This window comes from Micromys minutus (genome assembly GCF_963924665.1).
Source record: "Micromys minutus genome assembly, chromosome: 1".
Taxonomy (NCBI): Eukaryota; Metazoa; Chordata; class Mammalia; order Rodentia; family Muridae; genus Micromys; species Micromys minutus.
This window is the reverse complement of record NC_137969.1, coordinates 200,213,448-200,226,494: the sequence shown is the minus strand read 5'-3', so window position 1 is coordinate 200,226,494 and position 13,047 is coordinate 200,213,448. Positions and strand designations below refer to the sequence as shown.

The 13,047-nt window shown below is 40.6% G+C and overlaps 1 protein-coding gene across 2 annotated transcripts in view; it reads left to right on the top strand.

Moving 5' to 3' along the window:
- The window catches only part of LOC308431534 (bromodomain adjacent to zinc finger domain protein 1A), a 67,918-nt gene that overhangs the window by 40,690 nt on the left and 14,181 nt on the right, over positions 1-13,047 (top strand). The window contains exons 13-21 of one of the 2 annotated variants that reach the window (XM_080931057.1): positions 1,602-1,697; positions 1,817-2,041; positions 2,463-2,628; positions 2,762-2,869; positions 3,701-3,825; positions 4,658-5,257; positions 7,918-8,081; positions 9,127-9,278; positions 11,183-11,331. In XM_080931057.1, coding sequence (XP_080787183.1) covers positions 1,602-1,697; positions 1,817-2,041; positions 2,463-2,628; positions 2,762-2,869; positions 3,701-3,825; positions 4,658-5,257; positions 7,918-8,081; positions 9,127-9,278; positions 11,183-11,331 — 1,785 coding nt within the window. The remainder of the gene's footprint in view (positions 1-1,601; positions 1,698-1,816; positions 2,042-2,462; positions 2,629-2,761; positions 2,870-3,700; positions 3,826-4,657; positions 5,258-7,917; positions 8,082-9,126; positions 9,279-11,182; positions 11,332-13,047) is intronic. The other variant, XM_080931058.1, reaches the window with a different exon arrangement.

Here is a 13,047-nt window from a genome sequence, read left to right as displayed (position 1 = left end):
GGTCAGCAGCTATGAACACTGGCTGCTCTTTGCAGAGGACTGTTGTCTGAATCACAGCACCCTCATAGAAGCTAACAACCGTCTTAAACTCCTATTCCAGAGGACCTGATAACCCCTTCAGGTGTTCTTCAGCACCTGCATCTACATGGTACACAGATATACACTAGGGTGAACACACACATGTAATTTTTTAATGTAAAAGAACAGTATTTTATCATGTCATTTTATGTAAGACTGTAAAAACAGTCATTCCATTATTGGTTCAGTTCTTAAGGCCTCTGTAGCCTTTGTTCTAAAATGCTGATTTCCTCTAGATGGTAGAGGTTGGACACAATACTGTCTACTGAGGAAGAGATCTAATACACTTGTGTGGTGTGTCTAGGAGTGTGGGGAATCATAGTGCATGTTAATGTTAAACGTGTTGTGGCTTTAAATATAAATTGAGAGTTTTAGGCCTAGTTAGGTCTGGTAGTTGTGACTTCAGCCTTTACAATACATTTAATCAGGGAACTTCTAGGTGGTTCTGTTTATGTTTTTGTATCTTAACATCATCAGTAATTGTGATCAGACTTGGCCCCAAAGTTGCCTCTTGTTTGGAAAAGTTACTCACTTTATTTTCTAAGGCTCCTTCAGTCCACCTGGAAATTGTGCTGATTGTTAGAATCACGGAAGCACAGATTCAGACTAGCCTGAGGTCCTTGCTGGTAGTGCAGGAGAGGACAAGTGGAGTAGACAGAAGTCCCACCTCTCACCCATTTTAACATAGGCTTTTCTTATGTTGAGCTTCAAATAAATATTTGAAGAGCTTAGAGATTATTTATCTGGACTCAACCCCTTTAGGAAAAATAAAGCCCGGATTAGCCGATGTGTCTAGAGAATGTGTAGAGTTACTGCAGTCCTAGCCGAGTATGACTTGTAGACACTGCGCTTTTCTACAGCCAGCGAGTTGGCTTGTTTGGGTTTGTTCCTGGAAAGCATATGAGGGGTACAGTTGGCACTTGAGTCTGTGTACTACATTTGGGAAGAGTTGTTTATATGATATTTATATATTTATACCAATAGATTTGCTGTTTTGATCTACTGTAACTTAAACAGTTTTCAAAGCTAAAGCTTTTAGAAAATAAAGGAAAATCCTCCCCCAACTTCTTAACCTGAAGATTTGAAAGTGAGGAACTGTTACTGAAATGAGTAGCTGACAGCAGTGCAGGCCTTAACGTTCTTCTGGAGATTCAGTGACAGCCACAGCCCGTGCTTGTTTCTAAGACTGGGTGTCTTTACTCACTTTTCAAAGGAGGCTTTTCAAGTTACATTAAATGAGTGGTTTGTTTTAATTCTAAAATACACTTTGCCATTTTTGGAATATGTAAGCTCATCTTGCTGGTAATTTGGAAATGTTCTTGTGTGTTCTGTAAGGAAATGTTAGTGTACAGTCTGTGTTCTAGGATCTGTTGCTTTGGTGGAGACCAAGAGAATGTGAATAACGGTGTGCTGGGTGTTGGTTCTTCAGAGCTCCCTGAGTGTTAAGCTGTTTTGTTGATCGTTTTAAAGGTCATTCTTCCCAGATATTCGTGCACTAGAATAAAGTGTTTATTTCCTTAAAGATCTAACAGAGGCTTTGGATGAGGACGCAGACCCCACAAAATCTGCACTGTCTGCAGTTGCAGCCTTAGCCGCTGCATGGCCACAGTTACACCAGGGTATGTGTGGGCTTTGTTTTTTGTTGTTGTTTGGCATTTTATTTTAATTTATAAAGGTACATTTACATTGCTGAGTATTCATTGTTTTCTAAATGGCTGTTTCATTTTTAACAATATAGGCTGCAGTTTGAAAAGCTTGGATCTTGATAGCTGCACTCTTTCTGAAATCCTCAGACTGCACATCTTAGCTTCAGGTGCTGATGTGACATCAGCAAATGCAAAGTACCGGTACCAGAAACGAGGAGGATTTGATGCTACTGATGATGCCTGCATGGAGCTTCGACTGAGTAATCCCAGTCTGGTGAAAAAACTGTCCAGCACTTCTGTATATGATTTGACACCAGGTAAACTGCAAGTTGGAATTTTTTAACCTGCTTACTTTATACCCATCTCTTTCATCCAGAAAACTAACAAGCCAACAAGAAACTCCAGAGAATAAATCTGTTATATAGAAATTAAGAAAGCAGTTCATTATAGTTTTTAGAGTCATTTGGTTGATTGGTTTGGTTTGGCTTTGTTTGCTTGCTTGTTTTGAGCAGGGTCTCACTATGTCTCTGACTGTCCTGCAACTCACTGTGTAGACCAAGCTGACCTTACACTCACAATGATCTGTCTGCCTCTGCCTCCCCAGTGCTGGCAGTAAACAAAAGTTCCACCATCTACTGCTCCTTGTTCTTCATTAGGCATTTCATTATTGAGCTACAAATTGTCAAACACTGTTCCTTTTTTTCTCATTAATAACACAGAAATTATCCATTTTGGCAGGAGAAAAAATGAAGATACTTCATGCTCTCTGTGGGAAGCTACTGACCCTAGTTTCTACTAGGGATTTCATCGAAGACTATGTTGATATATTACGACAGGCCAAGCAGGAGTTCCGGGAGCTCAAAGCAGAACAGCACCGCAAAGAGAGAGAAGCCACAGCTGCTCGGTAAGCATTGCTCACTCTCGCTCACTCTGTAGCCCTCGTCTACCACTGCATCACCAGCTGTGTTTCTAGAGTGCAGGGTTAGTTTCCCCAGAATGGCCTGTAACAGCATTCCTTGTACTGTGTTGACTTTTAGAATACGCAGAAGGAAGGAAGAAAAACTTAAGGAACAAGAACAGAAAATGAAAGAGAAACAAGAAAAACTGAAGGAGGACGAGCAGAGAAATTCAGCTGCAAATCTAGGGTATGGTTTGAATTTCCCTCCTCATGTGGCTTTATCTGTTCACCTTGTATACAAAGATATTTTAATATAGGAAAAAATCACCTCAATTACACATAAAGATTAAGAATAAAAGCTAGACACCTGAAACTCTAAAGTGCTTTTTTCTTTATGATTATATTTTAAAAGCCTGTGAAAATTATGTATAAACTCTTATTAATCAGTTATACACATGTTACTTTTTAGCCTAATTTTAGGAATATGACTTTTCTTTAAAATTCATGTTGTAAATGGTAACTTCCTAGAAAACTTTCAATGGGTTGTGTGTCCTCCCTGTTCCTGAGACTAGGTTTTTCTGTAGATCTAGCTGTCCTGGAGCTCATCTTGTAGATCATGCTGACCTCAAACTCAGACTTCCCCCTACCTCTGCCAAGATGAAAGGTGTGTGCTACCATGCCCAGCTCAATGGGTTATTTTTGACCTAAATAGTTCATTTCCTCCTTCCCTCTAGAGTAGCACCAGCATAGGCACACTGTTTTATAGTGCTTCTCAACCTTACAGAGGAGTGGGGTTAAATTGGAAGGTTGATTTCTGCCATCCTTTTCAAACACCAAGATAGCCTGGAACATAAATCTTCTTGCCTCTGCTTCCCAAGTATTATTATAGGTACATGTAACTACACCTGGCTTAGTATTATTCCTAATAATAATTGGTAAATTGTCAAAAGTAACAAGCTCCTACTCTTTCTATATAGTCTTCAGGCTATTTAACCCTGCCTTTTCCCTCACCTGTATCCAGGATCACTCTTCTTACTTACACGTTCTCGAGATTTTAGCTCATTCCTTTTCCTTTCAGGGAAGAAGGAAGGGAAGATTTTGATACTAGTACTGAGAGCAAAGAAATAGAGCGGAAAGATCTGTATCATGATGTGGTCACTGAAGATGAAGATGACCCAGGATTACATAAAAGGAGCAGAAGAGGTATAACTGTCAGCTCACAGCAGGACTGTATCTCTTTCACGGCTAGGACTTGATTCAGCTCTAGTCAAGTCAACCTTGAACACCTGACTCACCTGCCTTCCTCTGAGTGATGGGATTATAGGCAGATGCTCCCATGGCTATCTGTGTGGAATCTTAAACATCTGCCACACAGTGATGAGCTGTAAAAACAGACCAATTTGTTACAAAATGATGTTGTGAAAAACATTGCTATATTTATGGGATTGTTTTGTTTTGCATCGTATGGCGTCAAGGCAGGGCCTAACTACATAGCCCAGACTTGCCTGGACCTTTCTTTGTAGCTGAGGCTGGCTTCAGACTTGAAATCCTCCTAAATAAAGGGATTATAGACAAGTAATTCCACAGCAGACATAGTATATGTGTGAAAGTTCTTTATTCACAAGTCACTAAGGAAGAGAGGCAATATTCTTTTTCATGGCTCCTTTTCATGTCCTCCACTGCTTCTTTCCCTGTTTCAGTTTATCTGAAACAAGATTTTATATACTATATATAGCCTGGCCTTGAACGTTGAACTTGCTATATAGCCAAGTATGGGCGTGAAGCCCTAATCCTCCTGCCTCTACCTCCCAAGTGCTAGGACTATAGATCTCCACAGTGCCTGTCATATCAGTGTCTCCTGGTGGGGAGGGGGGTATGCAATCTCTCCAGAGACCTTTAAGAGCTAAGTGAAGGCAGGTGAATCTCTGTGGGCTCCGGGATACCCAAGTTTACTACATAATGGACCCTGTCTCAAACAATAATAAAAATAACAAAGAAATAAATAACAGTAATGATGCCTTTTATTTCAACACAGGGAAATTGGGACAAACTGCAGTTAAACAATGTATAAAGCAAGAAGAGATGAACTACTGTATAAAGCAGGAGCCTCTGACTGCTGATGTGGAAGAAGCTTTGAGACAGGAGCATCAGCGAAAAGAGAAAGAGCTCCTAGACAAGATCCAGAGTGCCATTGCCTGCACGAACATCTTCCCCCTGGGGCGCGACCGCTTGTACAGGCGGTACTGGATCTTCCCTTCTATTCCTGGTCTCTTTATAGAAGAGGATTATTCAGGTCTTACTGAAGACATGTTGTTGCCTAGGCCTTCATCATTTCACAGTAACGCACAGCTTCACGATCCTCAGGTGTCTATTAAGACTGAAGAGTCCTTCATGTCTGAATCTACCTCCAGTCTTGACCAAGGTCCATTCAATGATTCTCTGCTGCTGCCAAAACCAGTGCATAAGCCAAATCGGTGGTGCTTTTACAGTTCTTGTGAACAGCTAGACCAGCTCATTGAAGCTCTCAACTCCAGGGGACACAGAGAAAGTGCCTTAAAAGAGACTTTGCTGCAGGAGAAGAGCAGAATATGTGCACAGCTCGCCCACTTTTCTAAAGAAAAATTTCATTTTTCAGGTAATCAGTGTTTCTATATATCCCTGGCTGTCCTGGAATTCACTGTAGAACAGGGTGGCCTTGAACTCACAGAGATCTGTCTTCCTCCCAAGTTCGGGAATAAAAGAGATATTCCTGGATTAAACCTATTTCAAGCTATTACACATATGTTAGCTTTCATTCTGACATGTTTTAGTTTGCAAATTAGACAGTCTAGATAGTCATATATTTCTTCATTCAGACAATATTCTCAAAATGCCTCTGTGTTGTTTGTGTGAGCAGTCTTCTCATTCCTCTACAATGGACTGACTTGTGTTATTCAGCTTTGCATTATTGTGACAAAGTACCCGCATCCCCTCCTCTCTCTTTCTCTCCTACTTCTCCTCTCCCCCAGATACATTCGTCCTCAGTTCCCTTTATAAAAGAGCAGACCTCCAGGGATATCCGCCAAGCACAGCATAACGAGTTGCAATATAAGACTAGGAACACACTCTCACATCAAGGCTAGATGAGGCCATTCAGTGGGAGGAAAAGGGTTCCAAGAGCAGGAAAAGAGTCGGGGCACCTGTTCCCTCTTAGTAGTCCCACCAAAACAAACCCAAGCTAAACAACCACAATGCATATGTGTAAGACCTAGCACAGCCCATGCAGTCTCCATGTTTATTGCTTCAGTCTCGTGAGCCACTATGAATTCTGTTTGCTTGATTCTATGGACCATGTTCTCCTAGTGTCCTCAGCCCCTCTGGTTCCTGTGATCCTATTTCCCGCCTTCCTCAGGGTTCCCCAGACTCTACCTAATGTTTGGTTGTGGGTTTCTGCATCTGCACTCATCAGCTGCCAGAGAAAACTTTTTTTTTTTTTTTTTTTTTTTTTTTTGAGGTTTCTTTGTGTGACGGTTGTGGCTATCCTGGAGGTAGCTGGCTTTGAGCTCATAAAGATTCCCCCTGCCTCTCCTGTCACTATGCCCAAGGAAGCCTCTCTGATGGTGGTGATTGGGCTAGGCACTGATCTAAGTATAGCAGAATATGATTAGGAATCATTTCATGACTTTGGGGGCAGACATGCTTGTTCTACCTTAGGTCTCTGCACCATCAAGCTTCCAGTCCCTGGCCATCCAGATGGTATCAAGCATCGACTCCTCGTGGGTGGGCCTTAAGTTTAGACATTTTTATATATTTTCAACAGATCAGACATTCACCAGTTGAAAGTGTACAATTCAGTATATTCACAAGTGGACAATCACCCCCACAGTACATCTTAAAAAAAATTTGTTGCTTCAAACAAGAATCTTTCAGGCCAGAGAATTAGCTCAGCAGGCTTAAAGTATACTTCATAAACCTCATGACCTGGGGTCAGTTCCCTGAACCCACATAAGAAGCTGGCGGAGGTGGCTCTGTACTCCTGCAGTAAGATACAGTGCATCGGGAAAACACACACACACACACACACACACACACACACACACACACACACACACACACACACACGTCTCTAACTTCTCTCAACCACAAATCTCTCAGTGTCTGTTAAAAAAGTTTCTCTTTATTCCTTTTTGGGGGGGGTGGTTTGGTTTGGTTTGGATTGGTCTGATTTTGGTTTCTGCAGACAGGTTCTTATGAATGGAATCATATCTTTTGTGGCTAGCATCATAAGAATAATGCTTCTAATGTTTTCAAAATGTTATTACTTTTTGTGGCCAAATCTTTTATTTTGTACATATATTACATTTTACTTATCTATGGATAGATGTTTGATTTATTTCCACCTTTGGACTATTATATGAAATGCTATAAATATTTACAGACAAGTTTTTGGGTCAGTAGTATATATTTAGGAGTGAAATTTATCTTATAATCACTTTAACATTCCAGGAACTGCTGGCTTGTTTTCCAAAGCAGCTACATATTTATTTTTCCATCCATGGTACATGAAGGTTGTAGTTTTACTTCCTGGTAAATTTTCTAACTTTCTGTGTCAGCCATCCTAAGGAGTGTGAAAGCCTCCCTGGAGAGGATTCATTGGTATATACCTTCCTTAAAGAAATGTCTGTACAAATCTTTTGCCCATTTTGTAAACAGATTATTTGTGTTTTTGTGGAATTTTAAGAGTTCTTAGTATGTTCTAGATACAAGACTGTGATAACTAGTTTTATGTCACCTTGACACAAACTAAGGTCATCTGGGAAGAAAAACTCTTGAGAAAATGTTTCTATGGGATTAGCCTGTATGGAAGTAGGGCTTCTTGATTGATGATTGATCCAGGAGGACCCATCTCACTGGGCGCTGGCCTGGGCAGGCTTTACCACATCTGGGCAGATAGATGGTCATGGAGGGCGTGAGAGCTCGATGAGCAAATCTCAAGGACCAAGCCAACGAGCAGTCTGAGCTTCGGGCCCTGCCGCCAGGTTCCTTCTGTGAGTTTCTGCCCTGACTTCCTTCAGTGAAGGACTGACTTGAGAGTTTCAGGCTAAAATAAACCCCTTCCTTCCCAAGGTGCAGTTGGCCGCGGTGTCTGTCACAGCAACCCTAAGACAAAGGCCTTTACCAGATTGACAATGAGGATTTACTCAAAATCATGTTTGTCACGAGTTAATGTTTGTAACTGTTGAGAATTTGTAAATTATCTCGAAATATTTTTTTAACGGAGAAAATCTTTATAAAGATATTTGATGGTCATTTCAGACAAACCTCAGGCTGATAGCAAACCTGTTTCTTCTCGGGGACGATCTTCTGGTGCATGTGACACATCTCAGATGTCTGCAGAAAGGCAGCTTGAGCTGAGGCTCAGAGACTTTCTCTTGGATATTGAGGACAGAATCTATCAGGGGACGCTAGGAGCCATCAAGGTTTGTCCCTCGTGTTTATTTACATTGTAGTTGCTGTGTGTAAATACTTGTAAATGTTTTACTTTTTCACCTTCCCTAACCAGCTCCTGCCTTCTCTTAGTCTTGTTGGTTGGTTGTCCCCACTACAGGACAACTACTCCAGTACAACTCCAGCTGCTGGTTTCTTTGTCTTTAAGACATGATCTTACGCTGGGTCTGGTTGGCTGGAATCACAGGCTTCTCACCGTGCATATTACATGTTGTATTCATGCCTTCAGACCATTTATCATCTATATGATGGTCCTAGCTTCAATTAATGATAGCTCACAGCCTTCTGTCATTCCAGTCCCAAGCTGACACTGTCTTCTGGCCACTATGGGAATCAGTCACTTGAGTGGTACATAGACTTATATGCAGATAAAACACTCATACATGTAAAATTTAATTTAAAAATTTAACAACTATTTATAGCTGGGCATAGTGGAATAATACTCCTAATCCCAGCACTCAAGAGGCTGACACAGGTGAATCTCTGGGAATTTGAGGACAACCTGGTCTACTAAGTGAGCTCTAGAACAAGCCTGAGCTACATGAAGACAGCTCATTTCAACAACGAAACAAAAATGTGGTTATAAAGTAGCACATAATGGCTCACTCACCTGTAATTCCAGCACTTTAGAGGTTGAAGCAGGAGGCTAACCTGAGTGAGGTCAAGAACAGTTTGGGCTACACGGTAAGACAGACAGACACACACACTATGTGGTTTTTAAAAAATAGACTAAAATACTAAGTCTTTTTATCTACTTTTTATTGCATTGCATTATATCATTAAGTAACTTTATTTACTTTCCTGTTTTGGACTTTGAGCGGATTCTCTATATAACCCTGGCTTGCCTGCCAGTCCTTCAGCCTCAGCCTCCTGGGTGCAGTAACTTTTTTTTTTAATGCTTTTTTGATTCCACTGTTCTAGAATGTACATGAATTAATCTTAACCTTAAAAGCACATAGCTCTTAGGAGTAATGTTTTCCCATATTTCAGGGTTAGTAATTCTGGGTTTCATTATAGGTTACAGATCGACAGGTCTGGAGATCAGCCCTGGAGAATGGACGATATGAGCTCTTAAGTGAGGAAAACAAGGAAAATGGAGTGATTAAAACTGTGAATGAAGACGTGGAGGAGATGGAAATTGAACAAGCAAGGATCATAGTAAGAGACAGGTAAGTGGCTTCTGAAGTGATCATCAGTCCTGGCTTAGTGTTTGGTTTCTTTAGAAAGTGTACTTAATTTTATTCTATTCTATTATTTGGGGACAGTGTACATGTGTGTGGGAAACAGAAGCCTTCACTACGGCTCTTCTGAGCTTGGAGTTCGGAATTCAGTCAGGCTAGCTGGCCAGTGAGCTGCAGGTGTCGTGCCTGCCTTTTGCTGTGTGTGCTGGGGGCCTGAACTGTGGTCCTCCTGCTCGCATAGGCCTGATAACCTGAGTTTGCACCCCAGAACTCATTTACAAATACACTGTGCCATGTGTCTGCAAACCCAGTTTCCTATGTAGAAACAGAAATGGGTGCAAAAGCGTATAGGCCAGCCTGCCTGGAGAGAGAGCAGAAAGAAAGCAAGAGGGATCCTGTCAGCACAGTGGAAGGAGAGGAGTGACTATCAGAAGTTATCCTCTGACTTCTACATGTGTGCTGTAGTATGAGAACCCACACTCACACAACATACATAAAAACACTCACTAAATAAATGAATAAATTCTGAGGTGGGCTAGCAGATAGCTCAGTTGTGGAACACTTGCTAGCATACCTGAAGTGCTGGGTTTGATCCCCAGAAAACTCACATACACACACACACACACACACACACACACGTTGCTGTTTTTTGTTTTGTGATCCTTAATAAGTCTCTCCATTGAGGTCACTTTTTCCCTACATTTTACTCTGTTGCTTCACTGTGTACTGATGCAACCAAGAGATGGCTCGTTACAGCACACACTTGTCTCAGGCAGAGCACTTCAGCTGGTACACACTTCTTTTTTAAAACAATATATTTATTACACATAAGTACACTGTAGGTTTCTTCAGACACACCAGAATAAGGCATCAGATCGCATTAGGAAATGGTTGTGAGCCACCATGTGGGGGGCTGGGAATTGAATTCAGGACCTCTGGAAGAGCTCTTAACCACTGAGCCATCTCTCCAGCCCTTGGTACATACTTCTAAGCAGTTTCTCCTCTAGAAGAGACTGTTGGAAAGACATGAAGCTGTAATATATAGAAGGCCTCTTTGTCCTGGAAGAATGTGGATGACAGTGAAGGGTGTGCTGGAGAGCCAGTGTGGGGGGAACACACCAGTAATCCCCAAACTTGAAGAAAGAGGCAGGAGGACTGTGAATCAAGACCAACCTAGATCTATATAGAATACTTTACAGTGAGACTTGGGTCTTTTAAAAAAAAAAAAAAAAAAAAAAAAAAAAAAAAAAAAAAAAAAAAACTAAAAAAGTTTTATAAGAAGTTTTCTGTGGGGAGGATCATGTGAAAGCACTTTGTAAATGATAGTTTTACACTGTAGATGTAAGTCTGGAAGGAGGTGGAGGAACTTAAGGTACTTACTCCATAGGCTCTAAGATCTGTCACCCTCACTTCTGAAACTCCCCAGAAGCCTTTCCTCTTCTACCTTCTCTCCTTGACTAGGTACCTTCTGTCCTCCATTCACGAGTGGTGGCTCTTTGAAATTGGGAAACTCTGTGACATGCACATCAATTAAGGTCCTTAAGGTCTGGGGAGATGGCTTGGTGGATAAAACACATAAAGCGGGACATGTCCCCAGTGCTTTCACTGGCCAGATGGGAAGCAGACGGAATCTGAGAGTTCGTGTTGGCTAGCCTGCCATTTGCAATGGCAAGCAACAAAAGAAAGAGACCTGTCTCAAGGTGGAAGGTTGTATCATATATGTATATCTGTGTACATAAACTCACACAAACCCTTCAGGAGTGCTATGTCAGGAATGTACATCTATGCACACAAACTCACACAAATAAACTTTGGAAGAATGACTGGATTCATGTTCCACTAAATTGTGATTTTTTTTTCAGCATCATAAACCATTTTTATTTTAATTATAGACTTTCAGGGATTAAAACAGAAACTCCAAGTACCATCTCAACTAGTACCAGTACACCACAGTCAGTGAGCAATGTGGTTCATTATCTGGCCACGGCCCTCTTTCAGATAGAACAGGGCATCGAACGGCGTTTCCTCAAAGCTCCACTTGGTGAGTATCTTCTTATTTCAAAATACTAGTTGGATTTTAAATAATGTGAACTTGAACTGACATAACAAACTGGACAGGCTAAAACTGTTTGTTTTTAAAGATGAACTGTCCAGGTAAGATGTGTTTTAAATAATACTGCTTCCTGGCTTAACTCCAAACATCGGTCATAGTGAATGTTTTCGTTTTTTAAGGATTTGTTTACTTATTTTACGTATGCACTGTAGTTGTCTTGCTCTTAACCACTGAGCCATCTCTCCAGCTTATAGTGATTGGTTTTTAAACCTATTTCTTTTTGTGTGGTGTTTCAAAAAAAATTGCCAGAATGTATTACTATCCAGACTTTAATATAAATTAGGTAAAAATGGGTCTTTTTTTTTTTTTTTTTTTTTTTTTTTAGTAACTTAAATTTTTTTGTTAGTGATTTAAATCTCCATTTGGAGATTTGGTTCAAGAATATGCATTACCCAAGAAACAATAAGTTAGAAATATAAGGTGTTAGGACTATAGATGAGGAAATGTTGTACCATCTGTGGTGTAGGTGTGTGGTGCTGGAGATTACCCAGGACCTCATTCACGCTAGGCAAACTATCACTGAGCTACAGTTTGTGGCTCAAATGAAAGAATCGCTTTAGGCAATTATTAGGCTTTTTAGGGCCAACCCAAGAACCTAATTATTAAGTCTTCAAAAGTATGGATTTTAGAATTCAAATCAATTTTAATGTTACTCATTTTGTCTTCTTCAGATTGTAAGTTAATTCATCGAGTTAGCTATATGTGGTAGCACATGCCTTTAATCCTAGCCCTAGAGAGGCGGATGGGTTTCTTGAGTTCCAGGCCAGTCAGAGCTGCTGCATAGTGAGACCTTGTTTTAATTTTTAAACAAAGTTTATATTTCACCGGGGTTATAGAGAAGTTTAAAACCATGCTTTCTGGTCTCATTGGAAAGAGCAACTTGAATGCTAAATGTCTTAAATAAGGATATTAATTATTAGTGCGGAATAATAAAAATGAAGTGTCTGCTAGAGAGATGGCTCATTGTAAGAGCACTTAGGTTCACTTAGTTTCCAGCACCAACACAACAGCTCACAACTTCCTGTAACTCCAGATCCATTGGGTCCAGCGCCCTCTCCTGGCCTCTGGACAGCAGGAGTGAGTGTGATGCACAAACATACTGCAGGCAAGCACTCAGAAATAGAAACAAAACAAGGTAACTTCCTATAGATTAGTGACTCTCAACCTTCCTCATGTTGCTACCCTTTAATTCAGTGACCACAACCATAAAACCATCTGTAATGAGATTGTTTGTTTTATTTTATATAAGTACACTGTAGCTGTCTTCAGACACACCAGAAGAGGGCATCAGATCTCATTACATGGTTGTGAACCACCATGTGGTTGCTGGGATTTGAACTCTTAACCACTGAGCTATCTCTCCAGCCCAACCATAAGATGATTTTTGTTGCTACTTTATAACTATAATTTTGCTACTGTAGTGAGTTGTAGTGTAAATATATTTGTTTTCCGATGTTCTCAGGCACCCCCTGTGAAAGGGTCCTTCACCCCCAATGAAGGTTGTGGCCCACATGTTGAGAACCCCTGCTATCACCAGTATCATTCAATTTTGAATGTAAATATATTCATATAATATACTTAGATTGAAGAATTTATATCCAGTATGCCATTGTTATAAACCTATTCATGTTTCATAAGTTGATA